Consider the following 19,670-nt stretch of genomic DNA (forward strand, 5'->3'; position numbering starts at 1 on the left):
CGCCGCACAAAGCTAATATTGTTGCATGAAATATTTGACATAGTACAGTAATGGCATTCGCTTAAGATTATTACGGCTATTTAACCCCGGGGATCAGTACACTTATTTTCTAATGAATAGAGAAATGAGATTGCGGTTGTGGAAAGACAATATACAATTTAACTCGACATTAGGCCAATATTCAGCTCAATCTGCATGTGAAGCAAAGCTTAGTTAAAGTAATTCAGAAAAGGTTTCATTTGGATTCAGTCGGATTCGTCATTAATATTATATAGCATAGTCATAGGAATTGTGATAAGTGGATTCTGATATGGAAAAACTTATCTTAATATTCGGGGCGCCGAGTTAGCTTGGATTCTGCGAAGAGTGTGAAACATGTCTCAAAAAAGTTTTCATAAAGATGAGTTTCCACCAAATCTTTGACCCTCATCTCCACCAAGAAGAAATGGATTTTTCGAAAAGATTGAAGCTCCCCGCTGATCCCCTCATCCTATCCGGATGATAAGCAAACAAAGTTGCATACAAACGTTTTTCACTTATTTTCCACACTTGCGGGTGGAATTTACCAAAACCCCGTCTTAGCGTGCACCTTCATCAAACAAAAATCGTGCAGTTCGTGCTGCGCTTTGATCACCAGATCAAACAGTTTTATATAAAAAGATTGATATGAAACAAGAATGCTTAGAATTTAGTATAATAATGTGGACTTTCAATAATTATTGAAAGGCTGAAATACATAAAATGTTCTACTAGAGCAAGCATTTGTTTTCTCTGCGAATTCTGCTTAAATTCTTCATTTTACAAACTGATTTTGATGAATTAGAAAATTTTCCTTTGCTCACAAACAATGAAGAGAACATTTATATTATTAATAAATAATAATGAAATAACAAAACTGAATACAGATCGTATTGACAGCTCGAGAATGTTTCAAAATAATTTCATTTATTCTAGAGCTAATTAGCTGCAGGTTTAACAGGCTCGATAAAAGTATTCTATGGCACTCAAAAACCGCTCCACTAGAAAATAGGCAATAAAATATAATGCTGTTGCGACCCAACGAAAACACAAAAAAAAAGGCATACAGAATAAAGAAACCCCAAGCCGAACTAATTGCAAACCATTTTGGGGTCGAGCAATGTGTGATAAACTTTCAGCTGAGCTGCCGACATGCGAGGTTGCGACTTACATAAGTGTGGGCCAAATGGAGGGGACGGAGGCAACAATATGCCTAACGAGTACGACACACACACACAGAGAGCGAGAGAGAGAGAGAGAGAGAGAGAGAGAGAGAGAGAGAGGGAGACAAAGAAACGTTGCCCAACAAACGCAACGACCCTTCGACCCGAGAACCGACCATTAACTATTCCAAGTGTTGCAAAGTGTATCTAAATTTTCTGCACTAACACCCAAAATCTAATTTATATCACGTTAATGAGCTTTTACGTCAAATTTTTTGGGCTGCGGCAGAGGCACAAAACTTTGGGCCAGCCCGCAACCAGGCGGGTTAACACAGCGGGTCACAGCCAAAGTCGAGTGGGCTCTATGGGCCAGACGAATTGGGCAGAACTGTCAACTGTAAAAAGTTGGCCGGCTTATCAAACGAAATTTGCGGCAATAAAACGAAGCAAAACGAAACGAAACGAAATGGAATGGCATGGCATGGAATGGAATATGGAATACGGGAGGGAGATGGGATAGAGCGAGATGTGGGCACAGCGGAAAGCTGAGCTAGCTGCCACAACTGTGCGTCGCGAATGGCAGCACGTGAAGCGTCTCATGTCTAAGCCAATAAACGAAAGGTTATTTAATATTTGGCTACAGCTTTTGAGCACCTCCCAGCCACACCCCCACGCCCCTCACTGCTCAGGCAGCCTCCATTTATTTCACTAACAACTTAGCCAACTTGGCACTTTTGTTTTTGCTGTTTGTTTTTTTTTTGTGTTTTTTTTTTTTACTTTTTTTCGTTATTTTTGTTTCTTCATAACAAACATCAAAGCCGTGTGGGCGTGGCTAGTGGGCGGTTTGCGACTGAGCGTGGGATGTGGACACAGTTTCTTATACACTTGCATAGGGTCCAATAACTATGTCACGAAGAAGATATCTCTGCCCGCAAAAAGTTTATCAACATTCATGCTCGAGCTATTGACATATAGCATATAGCATATAGCATATAGTATATAGCATATAGCATATAGCATATAGCATATAGCATATAGCATATAGCATATAGCATATAGCATATAGCATATAGCATATAGCATATAGCATATAGCATATAGCATATAGCATATAGCATATAGCATATAGCATATAGCATATAGCATATAGCATATAGCATATAGCATATAGCATATAGCATATAGCATATAGCATATAGCATATAGCATATAACATATAGCATATAACATATAGCATATAGTATATAATATATGGCATATACCCTATAGCTTAATCAAGTGCATCTGTTCGTTTGTCTGACAGTCTGAAGGCTATCATCGTGATATTTCATGTAGATTTCTCATTGGTATCGGATTACTATATCATATAGCTGCCATAGGCATGTTCTTGCACAAATAACTTCATTGTCTTCCAATATATCGCGACCAAAAATCTACATTTCTAGGCTATCGGACTACTCTATCACGCTCTGCGGGAGGAATCAATACGAAAATGAGTTTCGATCTGAAAGAACTTTCTGTTTTTCAAGATATGTTCAACAAGCTCAGCAATGTTGAGCCTCACAATTCTACGCACATGACTGAAAGCCCGTTTAGAGTGTTTTAAATTCGATTTTAAAAGTCCTTTTTTTTGAGTTGAGTAGATATCATGCGGGCGAATATTAAACAAATCTCGGCGAACGCATTGCAGAAAGTTGTCAACTTGCGCCGATAACACACCCCATGCCCAAAGCCCAAAGCCCAACGCCCACAAATACCCACCGATTCACCCCCTAACCCCCTTCTTCCACCCTAACCAACCAGCAGCGCCTCTGTGTTGTTTCTTTTGTTTTGGCAACGAACGAAAAGGCAAAACATTGGCAAATTTAAATGCAAATTACGAGGCAGAGTGAAAGAAAACAGCATGCGCAGCCGAAGGGCTGCCAGTCGGGGCAGAGCGGCTGCAGTGAATGGGTGGCAGGAGGGAAGGAGGCGGCGGGGTGGCTGCTGAAAAAGTATAGACTGTTTGTGAAATTATGGCGCTAACAAAGTCGCCCAAGGAGCGGGAGCCGGAGCGGCGAACGGCGGAGGTGAACTTACAGACAGGTGCCCCTTTGGGGCAAGCTAAGCAAATGCAATGCAACTAAGCTGCCGCGCCCACAACACGCCCACAACAAACACACACACACACACACAATTGCACGCAAAAAGCGGGTGTTACATGTAATATGAGAAATCGCATTATTACTTAAATCAAATATGCCGCGATAAACAGGCGAACAAGCTGGCGAAAACATAAAATATCTTAACAAATTAGATGGCACAGACTTGGGGAAGCAAAACTTTCTGGAACAGCTAAAGGGATATATGAATATTGGCTATGAGCATGGAATATAGTAATAGGCTATGAAAGACATAAGGTTTAAGTATTTTATGGTCCGATCATATGATACGGTAGCCAGGCGGAGCGGCTGGAACTAGCGAGCGGGGCATATTGGGAGTGTTATGAGAAACATTTGAAAATAATCAGAGGAGTGCTGTAGACGGGCGTGCCCGACTAGAAGGTACCCTGTGTTCAGCAACTAGCTGCCACTACAAATATTCGCAGTTTCTTCTATAGACGTTAAATAACTCTGATGTTTCTAGTCTGATATTTATAAGACTTTTAGGGCTAAAATATGGTTCATAAATGTATACAAATACCCAAGCGCAAGGCTGAGCATTTACAAATGATAAGTTTATAGAATTCTGACTAGAACGGCAGCTGATATTCAAAATGTGATAAGTTCCCAATCTGTGTATACCAAAAGAGAGCCAAAATTCCAAATCTAGCTTTCTTCGAGTTATGCCTGTCTGTCTCTTCATCTCTGTCTCTATCTCTATTTAAAATATCATGTGTGCAGCTTTTGCAGTTTTCGAGAGCAGATGGACAAACCAATTTGCTAAGATCGCCTCGGCTCTTGATGTTGATCGAGCATATATAATATGCACTATATACTATTCTAGCCTTTATACCCCATTCCGACACAATTAAATAAGAAATATTAATGGAAAATGACACACGCCAAAGATAAGTAGCAGATGAAAGACATATACTGTACATGCATACATATATAAAGTATATATATGTATATGTACAAGGCATAGATCAGACGAATAGCTGTAGTTGCATATACGCCATATATAAAGATATTCGCAGTCGGAAAGCAAATTGCTTGCCATTTTACAGCAAAGGGAAAAGCTGCGTGGTAAGCTTTCCGCATCAGCTTTCATTTGCAGCACGTGTTACGCATTGCGACAGCAACGCCCGCAGGCACACACGCACACACAATGGGGCTCCACGTGTCTGTGTGCATGTGTGTCTGTGTGTGTGTGTGTGTAGCAATGGGGCACGCACAGACGCAATATTTTGCAGCAAGCTTGCGGCTCACCGAATTATTTCGCTGTTGTGCATTCCGTGCGCCCTGCTAGCCTGAGCCGCCATGGAGTTTTGCCATATCCTGCGCTGGGATTTGCTTTAGCTACCCCGTGTGACAGCCTGACAGAGTCCAACTCCAGGCAGAGAACGCCAACAACTCGCAACCGGCAACTGGCAACTGCCAGCTGGCCTGGCTCACAACTTTTAGCCAACTCGCCTTGCCACGCCTTCAATTGGCTAGCTCTTCAGTTGTGGCAGCTCAGGTGCCGGTGCCAAAGGGTCGCTCATGTATTTTGCTCGGTTTGCCTGGCACACGGCAACATGCTCAAGGTTTATCTGCTGCTTATGATTAATTGCCGTCCGTCTGGCAGACAGTGAGATGTCGCCTCGCAAGCCAAGCGAGATTGGAAACAGTAGACAGGACCTTAGCCTGGACGTGACTTTGGTCCGGCTAAGTATATGCATCTGCCGCTGATAAACTGCTTATACAACTAACTATACAAGGCACTCAGCCCCAATTACGAGTTTCGTGTTTTTCCACGTGACACGAAGTCGACGAGAATTCGGCTAAAGATTCCACACGCAACTGTGAAAAATTGGTGGAAAGTTGTTGTGGAAATTCATTTACGACTCGTTTTAATGCAAATCAAAATGAATGTATATAGAATACTTATATATTTAATTGAATTCAATTTCGTTTACGTTGATAACCACCAAAAGTAGACGTAAAAAGTATCGATATACGCCTCGCAATCGATTGAAAAACAAAACAAAAGGCGTAAAAAGTATCGATGTAAATATCGACAGTATAAGAGTGTATAAAATATCGATATTCATATTTATTTACATTTCCCAATAAATTTATATTTGCATAAACAAATCTATAAAAAAGAAGTTCGATGGCAATACCATAAAAAAGAAACAAATATTTATCGATCGACAAATACAAGAAATGCCAACAATGCGTTATTTACATTCATATATATTGACTTAAGTAGATACATTAAGATTTCAATAAATATATCGATAAATATATCGATATTAATCAAAAGCAATGTCATTAACAATCAAATATATCAAATAATAATCTGTCTGTCAGATTTAAGCACACATTTATATTCACAATAGAAAATTGTGATGGATGTTCATAATTGGATTGTATTTGAATATAATTGCCCACGCGCCAAACATATATTCAGCGAGAGTTTCCGCATGTGAGCAGAGCTCAGTGAATGTCCAATGAATGCACTTTGTCATTCAATGAGTATACTCATTGTTCACTTGACTTTAAGTGGAACATTCGCTGGCAACGGCATGCGCTGGAGAGACCGCACTCTCAACCTGCACTTCAGTGGATTTTATGAGACAGTTTCGGGGCAGGCGGAGGGTGCACATAACTCAGTGGCTAAATTGTCCACAGGGTTGCCCTGCTCTATATTTTTTTTTTTAAATTTTTTTCGGTTTTTTTTTATAGTCACAACTATTTCAGTTTCCAAGTACATTTTGGTGACCCACGCAGAATTTATGAACTCGCTCTGTTATTAAATTTGAGCTTCAATGCGAACTGCCCAGTTGTGAAAGGGGGCGGGGCAGCCGCCCCTGCCGTCTGCTTGAGCCACTGAGCTGCTGGCCGGGCGACAAACTTCATGACAGGCAAGTCGAGTGGGCATGGCTAGCCCCTGTGGCACATACATATATATTTATATACACATATTTTATCGTGCGAGTTGAAATAAAAATGAAATATATTATTTAGTTATTTCTTTATCACTTTGTATGCGGCACACAAACGCCAAAAGAATAAATGACAACAACTAAAAAAAAACCGTCGCAGCGAAACGAATTGAAATGGAACGCCTGCAGGGGTGCGTCCAGCAGGGGGGGGCGAGGAGAGGCACAGTGTTGGCTGGCTGCGGTTGCAAACTGAAACTCAAATTTAGATTGAAACTCGGTCAGTTTTAAGCTCGCAACATTTATGAACTAAGCCAACGAACTAAACCGCAGAGTGACAGCAGCAGCAGCAGCAGGAGCGGCAGTCGACACCCCTTTCCCCAGCCAGCAGGATGACCACGCCCATGCGCCCAGAGGTGTGCTCTCACAAAGCAAATAAATGTAATAGTTCGTTACGTAACGCTTTCGCATGTCCCTGCCCGCCCACAAGCTGTGGCACGCAGTTGCGATTAGAAAAAGGACACACGTAATTTTTTACATTCCGACATGCTTTTTACGAGCTTTCCAACGTTGCCAGGACGCCAGGAAAGCAGGAACGGCAGGGACAGCAAGGACAGCAGCAGCCAAGATCCAAGCCGGGCCGCCCATTACAAAGGTTGACTTCGTGCCGGAGGTGAGGTGACAAGTTGGCGGTTATTATTATTATGCCATACGCTTCCAAAATGGATTTGTTTTTCTCTTCATGCCCTAACATTGGCCACTTTGATTATGTTACGCAATGTGTAACGCACAGCAGAAAAGAATAGAATATATCCATATGTATTCATGATCAGTCGAGCCGATACAATGTACTCATCTGCTTGGAAGCAAACTTCATGACATAGTTCAGCATATCTGTTACACATCGATATCGGCCAGATAGAACTAGTATATCATATAGCTGGGCTTTGACGAGTCCAAACAAGTTTCTTATATGTACACAACACCTTCTGAACTTGTATGTTATATCTTTATAGATAGAATCGGTTGAATAATGTATTTGCGTACGGAAAACTTGTTTGCTGCCTCAAGAAATCTTTAACAAACCTACATCCACACGTCACATCTCTAGAGTATTCAAGCTGCGGCCTGTTGTGGATGAACCTTCTTGCCTTTTTTACGGCTTGGAATAGTTTAGTTTGGATTGGTTTGGTTTGGTTTGGTTCGGTTTGGTTGGGTTTTGGGGTCGGGTGCTAGCCGGCATTGACAGTTGCGAGTTGACAGTGGCAGTTAAGGGGTTTTCTTTTTTCGGGTCTGTGCCTTGCTTTCGGCGGCTAGCATTGATGGCATTTTTAATGGCTTAGCGGTGTCTAACTCGTTGCCAATTCGTTCGTAAAGGTTTATTAGGGTCGCATCTGCCAACAAGAGTCGTGTGTGTGTGTGTGTGTGTGTGTGTGGTGTGTGCCTCCTGTCTGGGGTGCAGACATGTTAAAAGTGGCGCTAAAGAGCAACACATTGTGCGACAACAGCGGCAACAACAAAATGCTCATAAATCAGTTTCAGTTGTTTGTTCGATAACGATTATTGCATTCCGTTGATAACACGCACAGACATATGGGAGCAATCGCATTATTATTAATGTACATTGAAACTGACATTCCAATTGACTATTTATATATTTGAGCATTCAGTTTAGATAATATGTATCGATAGCAGGCATTTGATTTTAAGTAGCTGACGATGATAAAGTGTGGAAAGAGGGGAAAAACGTTCTATTGTGAAGCAAACCAAAGCAGCCAATAGCAATGCCTAATAGTTTATCGATAATTTATCGACACATTAACTCGTGCCTAATCGATTAACTATCGATATTTGCCTCGACACATACATACATTCAAAAAGTGGTGCCTGGCAACAAATCATCGATAAGTTATCGATTAATTATTTAATTCTTACAACTGTCGGTAAACTGATCGATAGCCAAGCAATGGCTGAAATGTATAATTTTAGCTTGATTAATAAATCAGCTATTAGATTAAGGTAAACATTCGCTTATTGTGACTCATTAACATTGCATCGATAATATATCGATGGGTTCCCAAGACAATCGATAAATAATCGAAATAATCATATACAAAATAACTAACCTATTATCAATATGCATGTCCAATTGCATTGATCGATAAATTGATCGATATCACAGCCATTGTGCTGAGGCACACAATGAACAGCTCATTGCCAGCCGTGTCCCTGCTCGACGCTGTCTAAAACTATTTCAGCAACAAAGTTTGCCTCTAATTGCTGCCGCGCTACATAACTCAGCCTCAACTTTGGCAGTCAGACTCGAACTCAGAGTCGCAGTTGATGTTGCAATGGCAATTGCTGCCGAGTCAGGCAGCAGGCAGCCCTTGCATACGGCAACTGATTAGCACGACATTTGCCGGCGACGCCGACGCTCCCAGTTGACTTCACTTTGTCATTTGAGTATTTGAGGCGAACCCAGACCCCTTACCCTTTACCCCTTACCGCGCCCACCACCTGCCCACAGCATGCCACAAAGTTGAGCCTTTGGCTGCAACTTTACGCTAAACGTGAGCGCGACGCCAAAATGAAAACTTTTCAATAAGCTAAACACTTCAAGCAGACAGACGCACTGACAGTTACGACTGCCAAACGGAGCGGTTAGCGGAGGAGCGAGCGGTGGGGCAGCGTGAAAGGTAGAAGGCGAAAGGACACAAGTGGCTGAGCAGCGGCTGGCAAAACTTGACTTTTGCGTGCTAATGAATTCGAGCGTGGCGCATAAAAATGTTTGTGCAGTGCGCACAAAAGTATGCAGCAGTTTTTCGGGTGGCCCTGGAATTGCCAAGAGAGCAGGTTTGATGTGCCGTGGAGAGGGGAGGGAGGGGGGTTGACGTGCAGCAGGCGGGCGGACTCTCGAGCAACTCGAAACTATGCATTTAATTGATTTCAAGCGCTTTAAGCAAACAAATAGTGAAAACAAAAGCTACCAGGGGGCGGCGGCAGAGCGGCCACTGAATGCAATGCAGCGCACGCTTCAACAAACAAACACATTAGCATAAGACACACACAAACACACACACACACACACTTGGGAGAGTGGGGAAGAGGTAAAGCAAATGTCAATGGTTGAGCAGCAAAAGAAACGCAAAAAGAAAAAGAAAAACAAACAAATATTGCTTGAAGTGAGAAGCGCAAAGAAGAGACGTGAAGTGAAGTATGCTGCAGCTGCCTGTGTGCGTGTGTGTGTGTGTGTGTGTGTGTGTGTGTGTGTGTTTGTCTGTTGCTGTACTATGCAAATAGAATTGCATTTAAATTAATCATACGCACCGTGCGACCATGTGTGTGTGTGTGCGTGTAGAAATAACGGCACGCTCACAGCTACCATCAGCTGCCTGTATGTGTGTATGTCGCGTGTGTGTGTCGTGTTTGTGCAATTTGCAAAATTGCTTTGCCATCGAAGTCACATATCACCATGATTATCATTATCGGGCCGATCATCATCGTGGTGCTCAGCCAGGGTCAAATGGCAAAATTCAAGTGGGTGCAACTTTATATGCGAGCGTGTGTGTGAGTGTGCGTGTGTGTGTCGGTGTTTAAGTAGTGCACACAAAAATAAGGTTAAGAAAACGCATCACTCACACACAGAGAGAGAGAGAGAGAAAGCGAGAGGGGGCGAGGGAGAGTGAGACGCCTCACAGGAGCCAGCGAAGAGTTGCTTTACCTTAATTTATGTGTGTGCACTGCTTACAGTTTGAGCAGCAATGCGAATGCGAGTGTGCGTGTGTGTGCGTGTGTGTGGGTGTGTGTTTTAGCATGCACTGTTTGGGCGCATAAATCAGCAAAGCAATGGGAAACGCTTAGCTAAGCAAGCAGCGACTGCCACAACAACAATAACTATAAATTTGAGCAGAAATAGAAAGTGCAGCACAACGAACACTTTAATACCCTAATGGGCCAGTCTAAACAAGTTGGCAACACTGCTCTTTTATTAAATTTCTAAAAGATGTTGTTTAACTCTTATAAACGCAATATAACAACAGCTCAGACTTGAGCATTACCTTAACTCTGATCGATAACAGGCGAGACTGTCATCAGCTTGAAGTTGGCTGCGCTAAGTAATCGATAAACTGACAACTCTGAAAAAGTGATTTAGCACTTTAACTTGGGAAGAACTATGTTTGCATAAGAAACAATATTGTATATATTATAACATATGTATATACCATAAACATTTTCTCTAGGTTTCTGTTTAGGGCTTGTTGTTGATCAATAAAAAAATATTTTTATACAAAATAAAAGTGAACGCATTGAAATACACAAATTCCAGCAGCTTCAAATTTTTGCTACTTCAACACTTGCAAGTCCCTTTGCAATGAATGTTAAAAAAGGTAAATCAAGTGCAAGTGCCTGTTAAAGTGCTTGGCAACTTTGGTGTCTGACATTTGAGCATACATTTGCGCTCTCGCGATGTTTTGTTTTATCAATTACGCTTTGTGCCGCATTCGTAAACGTTTCACTTTTGGTTTTCCGAACAAACTTTTTGCAATTGCTTTTCAAAACGGGCACTCAGCATGTTGTCAAAAGCTTTGCAACTTGTTGTTAAAATGCATGTTAAAAAAGTTAACAACTGCAAGAGCACGACATGTGCCACGTCGTGGCAAACGTGTTAGCCAAGCTGTGAGACTCTTCCTGAGCGCATCGCAAGCAGCTGACTCTGACAAGCTGTTGGGTGTTGTTGTTGTTGTTGCTAATATTATGCCAACAGTTTCGGTCGGTTGTCATGTACAGCTATTACCGTTAGCTGTAATCGTTGTCGCTGCTGTTGCTGTTGTTGTTGCTGTTGCTGTTGTTGTTGCTGTTGTTGCTGCTGTTGCTGTTGTTATTGTTGCCACTTGACACCAAATTGTTGGTCGGCACGAAAACCTCGCGCTTCAGTTTCACGGCCCCTTGTATGGGTGGAAAAAAAAAACAATAAAAGTTGTGCTGGCCATCTCGCTCCCACACTCGCCCACCCTCACCCACTCTCTGTCCATCTCTCTCTCTCTATCTCTGTCTAGCTCTTTTTGTTATTTATAGTAGTTGCGTATTTTTAATAAGTTGATTTTACCGTCGCTTCGGTTTATTATGCATAAATTATGCAAGCGCCTGTCATTTGTCAGCCTCAGCGGAAGAAGGACAACAACATTTTAAAGTTTGAGCAACTGTTGATGTGCCTCTGCCTGTGTGTGTATGTGTGTGTGTGTGTGCGAGTGTGTGTGCGTGCGTTCTGGGCAGGGGGCAGAGGGGTGTTGTTTTATTAACGAGCTGAGCCAAATTAACTTAAATATATGTGTGTTTAAATGTTAAGCAACTGTGTAGCATTGCCCCAACCCGTCCCCCTCCCGTCGACCCCAACCACAGCACTCTTCACTCTCAATACCCTGTACTCATTAAAAATATTGCAGGTTTGCAAGAGTTTGTAGCAGGCTTTGCGTTTGCAGAGATAGTAGAGCTACAGCACATCAACCTTTTCAGTTTCTCCAATAATTAGCCTGGTCTTTTTATAATCGATAAATCGATATCGTTATCGATTATCAGCTTAGGTTTTTCTTATCGCTTGACGAGGATTGTTTAAGCTACATTTACAAAATTTGAAGACTTTAAGAACTATAAGTTCTCATAATACCCAAATAGATCGAATCGATAAATATCGATATTCGATATGACTTCTTTTGTATATCTGGCAAATTGCGATCGCTGCAGGCACTTTGTGTGGGGATTATTAAAAATAAACCTTAGTAGTTGCAGATGACTTATTTTTTTCGCTTTCTTATTATCGATAAATATCGATTTTTAACCTAGTTTGTCTTAGCGCATCGCGCGGATTACGTAAGCTACATATACTCAAATTCAAGACTCTATGAATTATGACTTCTCAATGTACCACAGTAGATCGAATCGATAAATATCGATTTTCAACATGATTTTTATTTATATATCTCGCTTAAAGGAATTGGAATATACGAGACCTAAGAGGTATACATCCTTATGAAAAAATGTATATAGACATCCGCAAGCTCGCAGAGCTAGAGAGAGAGAGAGAGAGAATGTGATGCTGGGGAAAGCAGAAATAGCAGATATGCTTGCTCTGCTGGATGCAGGGCATCTACTAGTCGGTCAGTCGCCGCTTGTTTCTCGTTTTCACTGGGCCGGGCATTTATCATTTATAATTGTTTGGCTGTGTGTCACCCATTTGGTCATTGCGGTCCCGCCCCACTTGGGGCTGGCCCGGCATAGGGTTGAGGGGCGATGTTCGGGGCGTGGCCATTTTCTTTGTGCATTTCACATTTTGACACTTTGACATGCATTAAATCAGTCAAGCGTTGGTGCCGCTTTCAGCTCCATGACTTTGCGGTACAGCTGTCCGTCTCGCTTTCACCCACACTGCCACGCTTACCCTTCGCCCCCTCTGCCTATTCTGTGTGCCTCTCTCGCTCGGTTTTAAGGTGACCGCAGCTTGCATATTTAATTGCTGCAGTTTTGACTGACCATTTCATATTAATGAGCCAAACCAATGACAACTTTTGGCCCAAATGAGCGCATGTAAATGCGTCCAAATGATTTCCTTTATGTCACACCGTCCTTTTCGGCAGCCGAATTTGAAACTGGCCGCATTAAGCCGGTAGCTTAGCTCGCACCCAAAACTGAAACTGCATTTCAAATTAAACTAAATGATAAATAAATCAGGAGCACATTTGCCACGATTACATGAAATCCCTCTATATTGCGAGTTCCTGTCGAATTGAACAGCTGCTGTTAAATGTTTTCGCACACCTTTTCAAAGATGAGAAACAATTGTAAGCTAATAAACCTTACTAACCAATAATATGTTTACATAGATAACAGAAAACTCTAACATCCTAATGCCGTTGACACGATGGCACTCAATTTTGACATTTCGTTGACATCCTCTTGTCAAAATGCATGCTTTGGCAGTCAGTCGGGCTGTTTAACCCATGGGTTCTTTGAAACCCGCATCATCTCTCTCTTTCTCTTCTTGTCTCTCTCCATTTCTTTATCAAGCTCTGTGCTGAGCACACTTGTGGCTATTTCCCTTTCTTCAAAATATACACAGAAACGAAACGGGAAATTTCTCTGCCTTTCTCTCTCACTCTCTTTTTTTTCTTTCTCTCTCTTTCTCTGTTCTCTCTCTCTCTTTCTCTGCTTCTCTCTCTCTCCCTATTTGCCTCTCTCTCTCTCACTCACTTTCTCTCTCTCATTCTCCCTATCTTTTTCTTTCTTTCTCTCTCTTTCTCTGCTTCTCTCTCTATCTCTTTCTCTCTCTCTCAATCTCTGCCCTCTCTCTCAATCTCTGCCCTCTCTCTTTCTCTTTCTCTCTCTCTCTCTCTCTTTCTCTGCCTCGCTCTCGCACTCTCTGCCTCCCTCTCTCTCACTCTCTGCCTCCCTCTCTCTCTTTCTCTTTTTCTCCCTATATGTCCTTCCTCTCGTTCTCTCTTCCCTCTCTTCCCTAATACACACACAAAAGAAAATGGACAACCTTCTCGTCTCTCCCAATACCTCTCTCTTTCTCAGGCTCTCTCCCACCCTATCATCGCGAGATCGTAATGCCCCGCACCAAGTTTACGACCGTTCAAATATATAGCATATTGCTTAGCTTTCAGCAGTCGATATTTTCTAAATTTATGTTCATGTTGGTTACCAAATTTGTTTATTATAATTGCGACAAGGGAATAACCGTGCCAAAATATGTACACGAAATTTATGGATAAAACATGGCAATTTCTTAACTTGCTTTTCTTACAAATTTATATATATAACGATTTTTTTTTTGCGCTTTACTTTTTTGCTTAACATTTTCGACTTGTGGCGATTTATCATAATTTTGCGCTTTTTGTTGCCTTTGGCATAAATCAGGCAAAAATGCAAACGCCAAGACGCGAGCGACGGCAGGCGAGGGGTAAGAAGGGACAGGGGGTGTGGGGGGCTAGCGTTGCCAGCGTATAGTTGTTGTAGCTGCTGTTGTTGTTGTTCTGGCCACAGTTTTGCAGGCAACATTACATTTTAAGTCCAGAAGCCAGCGGGCAGCCGGAGCAAAAGGAAATAACCAAAAGCAGCAACAATGCTAATTACCGTTAACCGTTTGGCCCAATTTTGAATTCGTTTTAATTAATAAGCGCAGTCGAAATCGTATGTTTTTACCTGTTTCTAGTCTAATCTAACGGGAAATGGCGGTCAGACACTCGATTAACTGCACTTGCCAAATGATGTCCGCTAACGGTGCTTTGCTGCGCCCTCTGCTTGCCTGCTCATTAAATGCGTGCTGGGCAACATAACGGTACTCTCGCAGCAGCACAATTTTAAATATGCGCACAGTGGGGCAAGAGGCGAGCGCATTGCTAGCAATTGCCTTGAGTGTGGCACAAAAGTATGCAATATATATTTATATACATATATATATATATGTATAATATCTCAGGACTTACCCCCACTTCCGATGGCGTTGGCGCGGCCAACTGTTGGCAAATTTATGCGCTGCCGCTGCTGCGACAAAGGGACACGGCACTAAGGACAACGTGTGCAAATGAGTTTTGTTTAGGCGCGCCGTTCGCGGGGCCGCCTGTCACTTGATTTATGGTGTGACCAAAACACTTAAAGATGCTGCGGCGCCACTTTCAGCTTTTGGGCTTTATGCTCAACAACTATTGTTGTTGTTTGCTGTTAATAATATTGTTGTTGTCGGCAATACCAACTATTGTCGCTGAAACTGGCGGCGACGCCGTCTGCACGTGGCGTCCAAATCAGTAGCCATGGCATCGGCCAGGCGTTGTTTTTGTTTGTAGTTTGGCTTGGAAATACGTTTGGTTGATGCGCTCAACGCTGCTTGGCACACTTGTCACACCTAAACAACAATAATCAATTCACAAATTGTATGTTCACTGCACTCGAACAAGCACAACAACAAAAAATTGAATAATCATATAAGGACAATATGCACGTGATTCAAAGTCTATTGTATTTATTTTAAGCGCGTTGAATTTTTCGCTTTTGCGTGCACAGCATCCGACTGGCTTAAAGGTTTACAGCTAACTGTTAATTTGCAGGTTCAAAATAAAGCTGTCTCTGCTGTATGTTGCAATAGCACAAAATGCCCAAAAAAGCGCCAAGTATCGATAGCATTCAGTATTTTTACTGCACTATTGATACTTAACAGTGATATGCGGCTGTTAAAGGTCTGTTATAACAGTGCGCGCTAAGTTGCCTTAAAAATATATATCTAATAACATATACAATTTAACGTGCAGAATGCGCCCTCTTAATATTAAACTATATAATTATGCTCAATAAACAGCAGTATTATTTAAAGGTATAAAATAAGGTCTTTATAGGCTTAATATCACTATGAATTTTGAAATAACCTCTTAATGACGCATTTATGCATATTTAATGTGTACCTGAACAAGTCACTTGCATAGTCTTAACAATTATATCGTTTGATTATGCTATTTAGTAAGTTCACTTATTTGAAAGCTAGCGTACACTTTTAGACTTGTGTGTGCCCGTTTTAAATTCCAAATTGAATGCTAGTATTTTTATGGCGACGGCTACAATGCCCAGTTGCCAGTTCGATAACACACACGACTATCGGGATTGCCAATCGACACAAGTACAACTACGTGGCTGCCGCTGTTTGGAAAATTTATAACAATTTCCACGCAAAACTGTAAGAAAATCAGCTTAAAGCAGTGACACCACAATGCAAACAACAGTTGCCAAGCTACTGCTCACATTATGTGGCCTAATACTGCTGTCAACTGCGGGCCAGGCCTTCATTGTCAGCGTGGATGCGCATAACGAGGAATGTTTCTTCGAGAATGTCGAAGGTGGCACAAAATTCGGTGAGTAAACCCCCAGCAAAAATATACTCCTATTGCGAGCAATAACAACAGTGTCGAATTGCAGGCGTGACATTTGAGGTGATTGAGGGCGGCTTTCTAGATGTGGACATCAAAATCACCGGGCCCGATCAGCATGTCATGCACGAAAGCGAAAAGGAATCTTCGGGCAAGTTCACATTCGTTGCGCCAGCCAAGGGTGTCTATACCGTCTGCTTTAATAACGAGCGCAGCAGCATGACACCCAAGCTGGTCATGTTCTCCATTGAAATGGGCGATGCACCGCAGCGTGCACCGGGCGCACCCGGTGAAGAGGAGGTGGGCCACACCAAGCTCGAGGACATGATACGCGAGCTATCCGGCACGCTCACCAGCGTCAAGCACGAGCAGGAATACATGCATGTGAGTGCCAGCTGTTGCCAGTTGCAAGTTGCAACATGCCACTAATTCTCTCTCTCTCTCTCTCTCTCTCTCTCTTGTGCAGGTGCGCGACAAGATTCATCGTTCGGTCAACGAGAGCACCAACTCGCGTGTCGTCCTGTGGTCGATATTTGAGGCGCTCGTTCTGGTTCTGATGACCGTCGGCCAGGTGTATTACCTGAAACGCTTCTTTGAGGTCAAGCGCGTTGTGTAATCCCTGTGCGTCCAGTGCGTGCGCGTGTACAGAGAGCGAATGTGTTGCAGTGTCTCAGCCTAATTTTAAATGATTTATTAAATACTTTTTTTGTAACAAATTTAAGCAACAGCTAAACATTCATTTTTCACTTCTGCCCCTCCCTCCCCAATTCATAATTTGGACAAAGACTGCCTAGCACGATTTAAGCAGGTTTATTTAGACAAGTGTTTGGCATTTAAGTGGCGTCTTCTTGGTTATTTGCCATGTCCTACCCTTACCGAACTCGGGTACAAGCATGGCTAGCTAGCTGCTTCTATAATATGCCCAAATCAATTTGCAATTAACATTTTTGGACAATTTTACAATCGCCCCCAAGATATGGCTATATATTTATACATGCATATATATTTATATATAAAATCTTGCTATAAATCTATTAAAGATGCATAATGCAAAAAATTACGTGAATATTAATGGCACGTAAATTGGCAAAACAAAACATTTAAATAATTCGCATAAGGTTATTTTACTTTGCTTTTTTCACTTTGCATATACACAAAACGTTTTCCACCTAAAATTAGAAATTCTAGCGCTTTGTGCAATAATTTTCGATCTTGTTCGAAACATTGTTAGCAAATTACAAAATTACTATCACATAATCATTTTACTAAACAATATGTTTTAGAAGCATTTTGCAATTAAACAAAAGACAGCTATGCGTACTAGTTCGCTTCAAGCGTAAATTACACAAATCAGACAAAGATGAGTATAAAATATGGATAGGCATATATATATATTAAAGTATATAAGATTAACAAATGCAGTCATCCTCTACTTGGGGCAGGGGGTTAACAATAATTGTTTGAGCATCTCTTCCAAGTCGCGGAAGTCCTAGTCGAGCACCGTCTTTGCATAGTCAGCAACATGGAGGACGCCGTGTTGCATGGATGCAATGTGCAGATTGTTGCCGTTCATATAGTCGGCGTTAATGTGCGGATTCTGGAGCTCGGCTATGAGCGTGGAGCACGCAGCTGCCGGATCGCCCGTGCCAACAAGCATTTTCTAAAAGTAAATAAATATTTAAATAATAGAACTCTGTTGGGACGAGCTGCTTACCGCCCAGTACTCGTTGCCCGGCAGGGCATTGCCATCCCAGGCGTATGTGACAATGGGCAGCATGTTCTCCGTGAGCTTGTCTGCCGGCTTGCGCACGGAGATGTGCACCTTAATGCCGCCCTGCGGATGCTGTGGCTCCGTTATGCAGGCGCCATCAAACATGCCGCCCCATTTGTCGAGATGGAACCAGGAGAAATGTACGACGCCGATGTGCGTCAGACGCGGACTGAGTGCACGCAAACGCTGCTCAAAGGTCTCGAAGAAGATCTCCTCCTGGTGCGGCGACACCTTCCATACGCCCAGGCCAATGCCCACGACATGTATGTACGCCGGTTTGCCTGCCCCGGAGGCGCGTGCTTCCGCCTCCAGCAGCAGCGTATCAAAGCTGATGGCGTAGCGCTTGCTCATAAGCAGCTTGTCGAATAGCATCTTGCTGTCCAGCTCTATGAAGCGCTTGCCATCCGCCTGGAGATCAGTGTAGCAGTAGTCCTTGGGCTCCTCATAGAACTGGCGCCATATGCGACGATAGTCCAGCGCCCGATTGTCGCTGCCATTGGTGCCATAGCCGCGGTCTGCAGTATTTTGCTCTGGCGTTATCAATATGTCCTCGCACTCCATGACATTGTTGCGCTCGAAGCGCGCGCCAATGATGCCCATGATGACGCCGTCGGTCTCAATCTTGGACTTGTCCGGTTCCACTATGCCTGCATTTGAGCGCGAGCCGTCATTAATGAATTCCGAGTGCGTGGACACATAGAGCAAAGCCGATAGCTTGATCTCATCATAGCTGAGCACATTCTTAAGCACAAGTGGAGCACACTCTGTGCTGGTGCCGATCCGCTCGAAGCCACCCGCTCCCCTGCTGCCGGCCAGCAGCATAAACGAGTCCGACGCACCGAAGAAATAGACACAACGCTTACTGAGCAAGCGCTGCACAAATTCCACCAGCGAAAGATTCCCATAAACATTCAATTCTTGGGCGTTGCCTGTCCAAAGAAAACCAACATGAAAATAATTGTAAGGGAACACCCAAAGTAATGTATTCTAACCGAACTTTTGTTTGTGCTCCAGAAAGTTGAGGTAGAGAAACAGTGTCAGCTCGTGTATAATCGGATAGGCCGACGCTATCTGCTGGCGTATGAACGGGCGGCGCTCCAACGGCTGCGACTTCACCCGGGAGCTATTTGTGCCAAACTGCAGATCGATCAGATCTTTGGTTAGCCGCAAACTGTGATGCATTGCGAGACCTACCTCAATGGGAAAACTGTCCGAAACTGCCATAAACTTATTCAAATCAACAGCATCGGGCTTTGTGAATGGTTTATCCAGCTTCTTGCACATTGCCAACTGTTGTCGGGCAAAGTCGCTTGGGTTCGGCAACTGAGCACCCGGATTGGGCCAGAACTGCGTCATTTTGCTGCGGCTGCTTATGTAAAGCTTGTGTCTTAAATTTTCAAATAACTTGCGCATTACCTACAAAAAGCGGGCAATATAAAAAACATTGCAGCACAAACAAACAAATACGCCGCAGCCGCTCAGCCAGTGTTAATAAGCGCAATGGTGTTGGTAAATATGCAAAATTGTCAGTGTGTAAAAGCCGGCAGAACAGCTGTTGAAAATAAATCAGAAATAAAGCGATAATGCAATATAGGAGATAAGTCAACTTTTTACAAGAATATGATTTGAAACAAGTCTAATACAAAGTAGAATAAAATAGTTTAAGCGATTTGCGAAACTTGCATTCTAACCTTAACAGTGCTTTTGCCAGCCCATTCATATTTCACCAGACTGGCCAA

General features: G+C 42.7%; 2 protein-coding genes across 2 annotated transcripts; one reads left to right on the forward strand and one right to left on the reverse strand.

The window, feature by feature from the left end:
- The first annotated feature begins 15,896 nt into the window (after positions 1–15,896).
- Positions 15,897–16,876, forward strand: LOC115769096 (transmembrane emp24 domain-containing protein 2). The gene is made up of 3 exons (XM_030713806.1): positions 15,897–16,145; positions 16,210–16,544; positions 16,627–16,876. The coding sequence occupies exons 1-3, from the start codon at positions 16,004–16,006 to the stop codon at positions 16,774–16,776; spliced, it is 627 nt and encodes a 208-aa protein (XP_030569666.1). The 5' UTR covers positions 15,897–16,003; the 3' UTR covers positions 16,777–16,876.
- A 102-nt stretch (positions 16,877–16,978) lies between these two features.
- On the reverse strand, positions 16,979–19,669 carry LOC115769094. The gene is made up of 5 exons (XM_030713804.1): positions 19,623–19,669; positions 19,126–19,483; positions 18,924–19,068; positions 17,875–18,860; positions 16,979–17,820 (listed from the first exon to the last, which is right to left on the reverse strand). Exons 2-5 carry the CDS (start codon positions 19,342–19,344, stop codon positions 17,650–17,652), a joined length of 1,521 nt encoding a protein of 506 aa, XP_030569664.1. The 5' UTR covers positions 19,345–19,483; positions 19,623–19,669; the 3' UTR covers positions 16,979–17,649.
- Position 19,670: the final 1 nt, after the last annotated feature.

Source organism: Drosophila novamexicana, unplaced genomic scaffold (assembly GCF_003285875.2).
Source record: "Drosophila novamexicana strain 15010-1031.04,08,12 unplaced genomic scaffold, DnovRS2.1 tig00002290-arrow-arrow-pilon, whole genome shotgun sequence".
Classification (NCBI taxonomy): Eukaryota; Metazoa; Arthropoda; class Insecta; order Diptera; family Drosophilidae; genus Drosophila; species Drosophila novamexicana.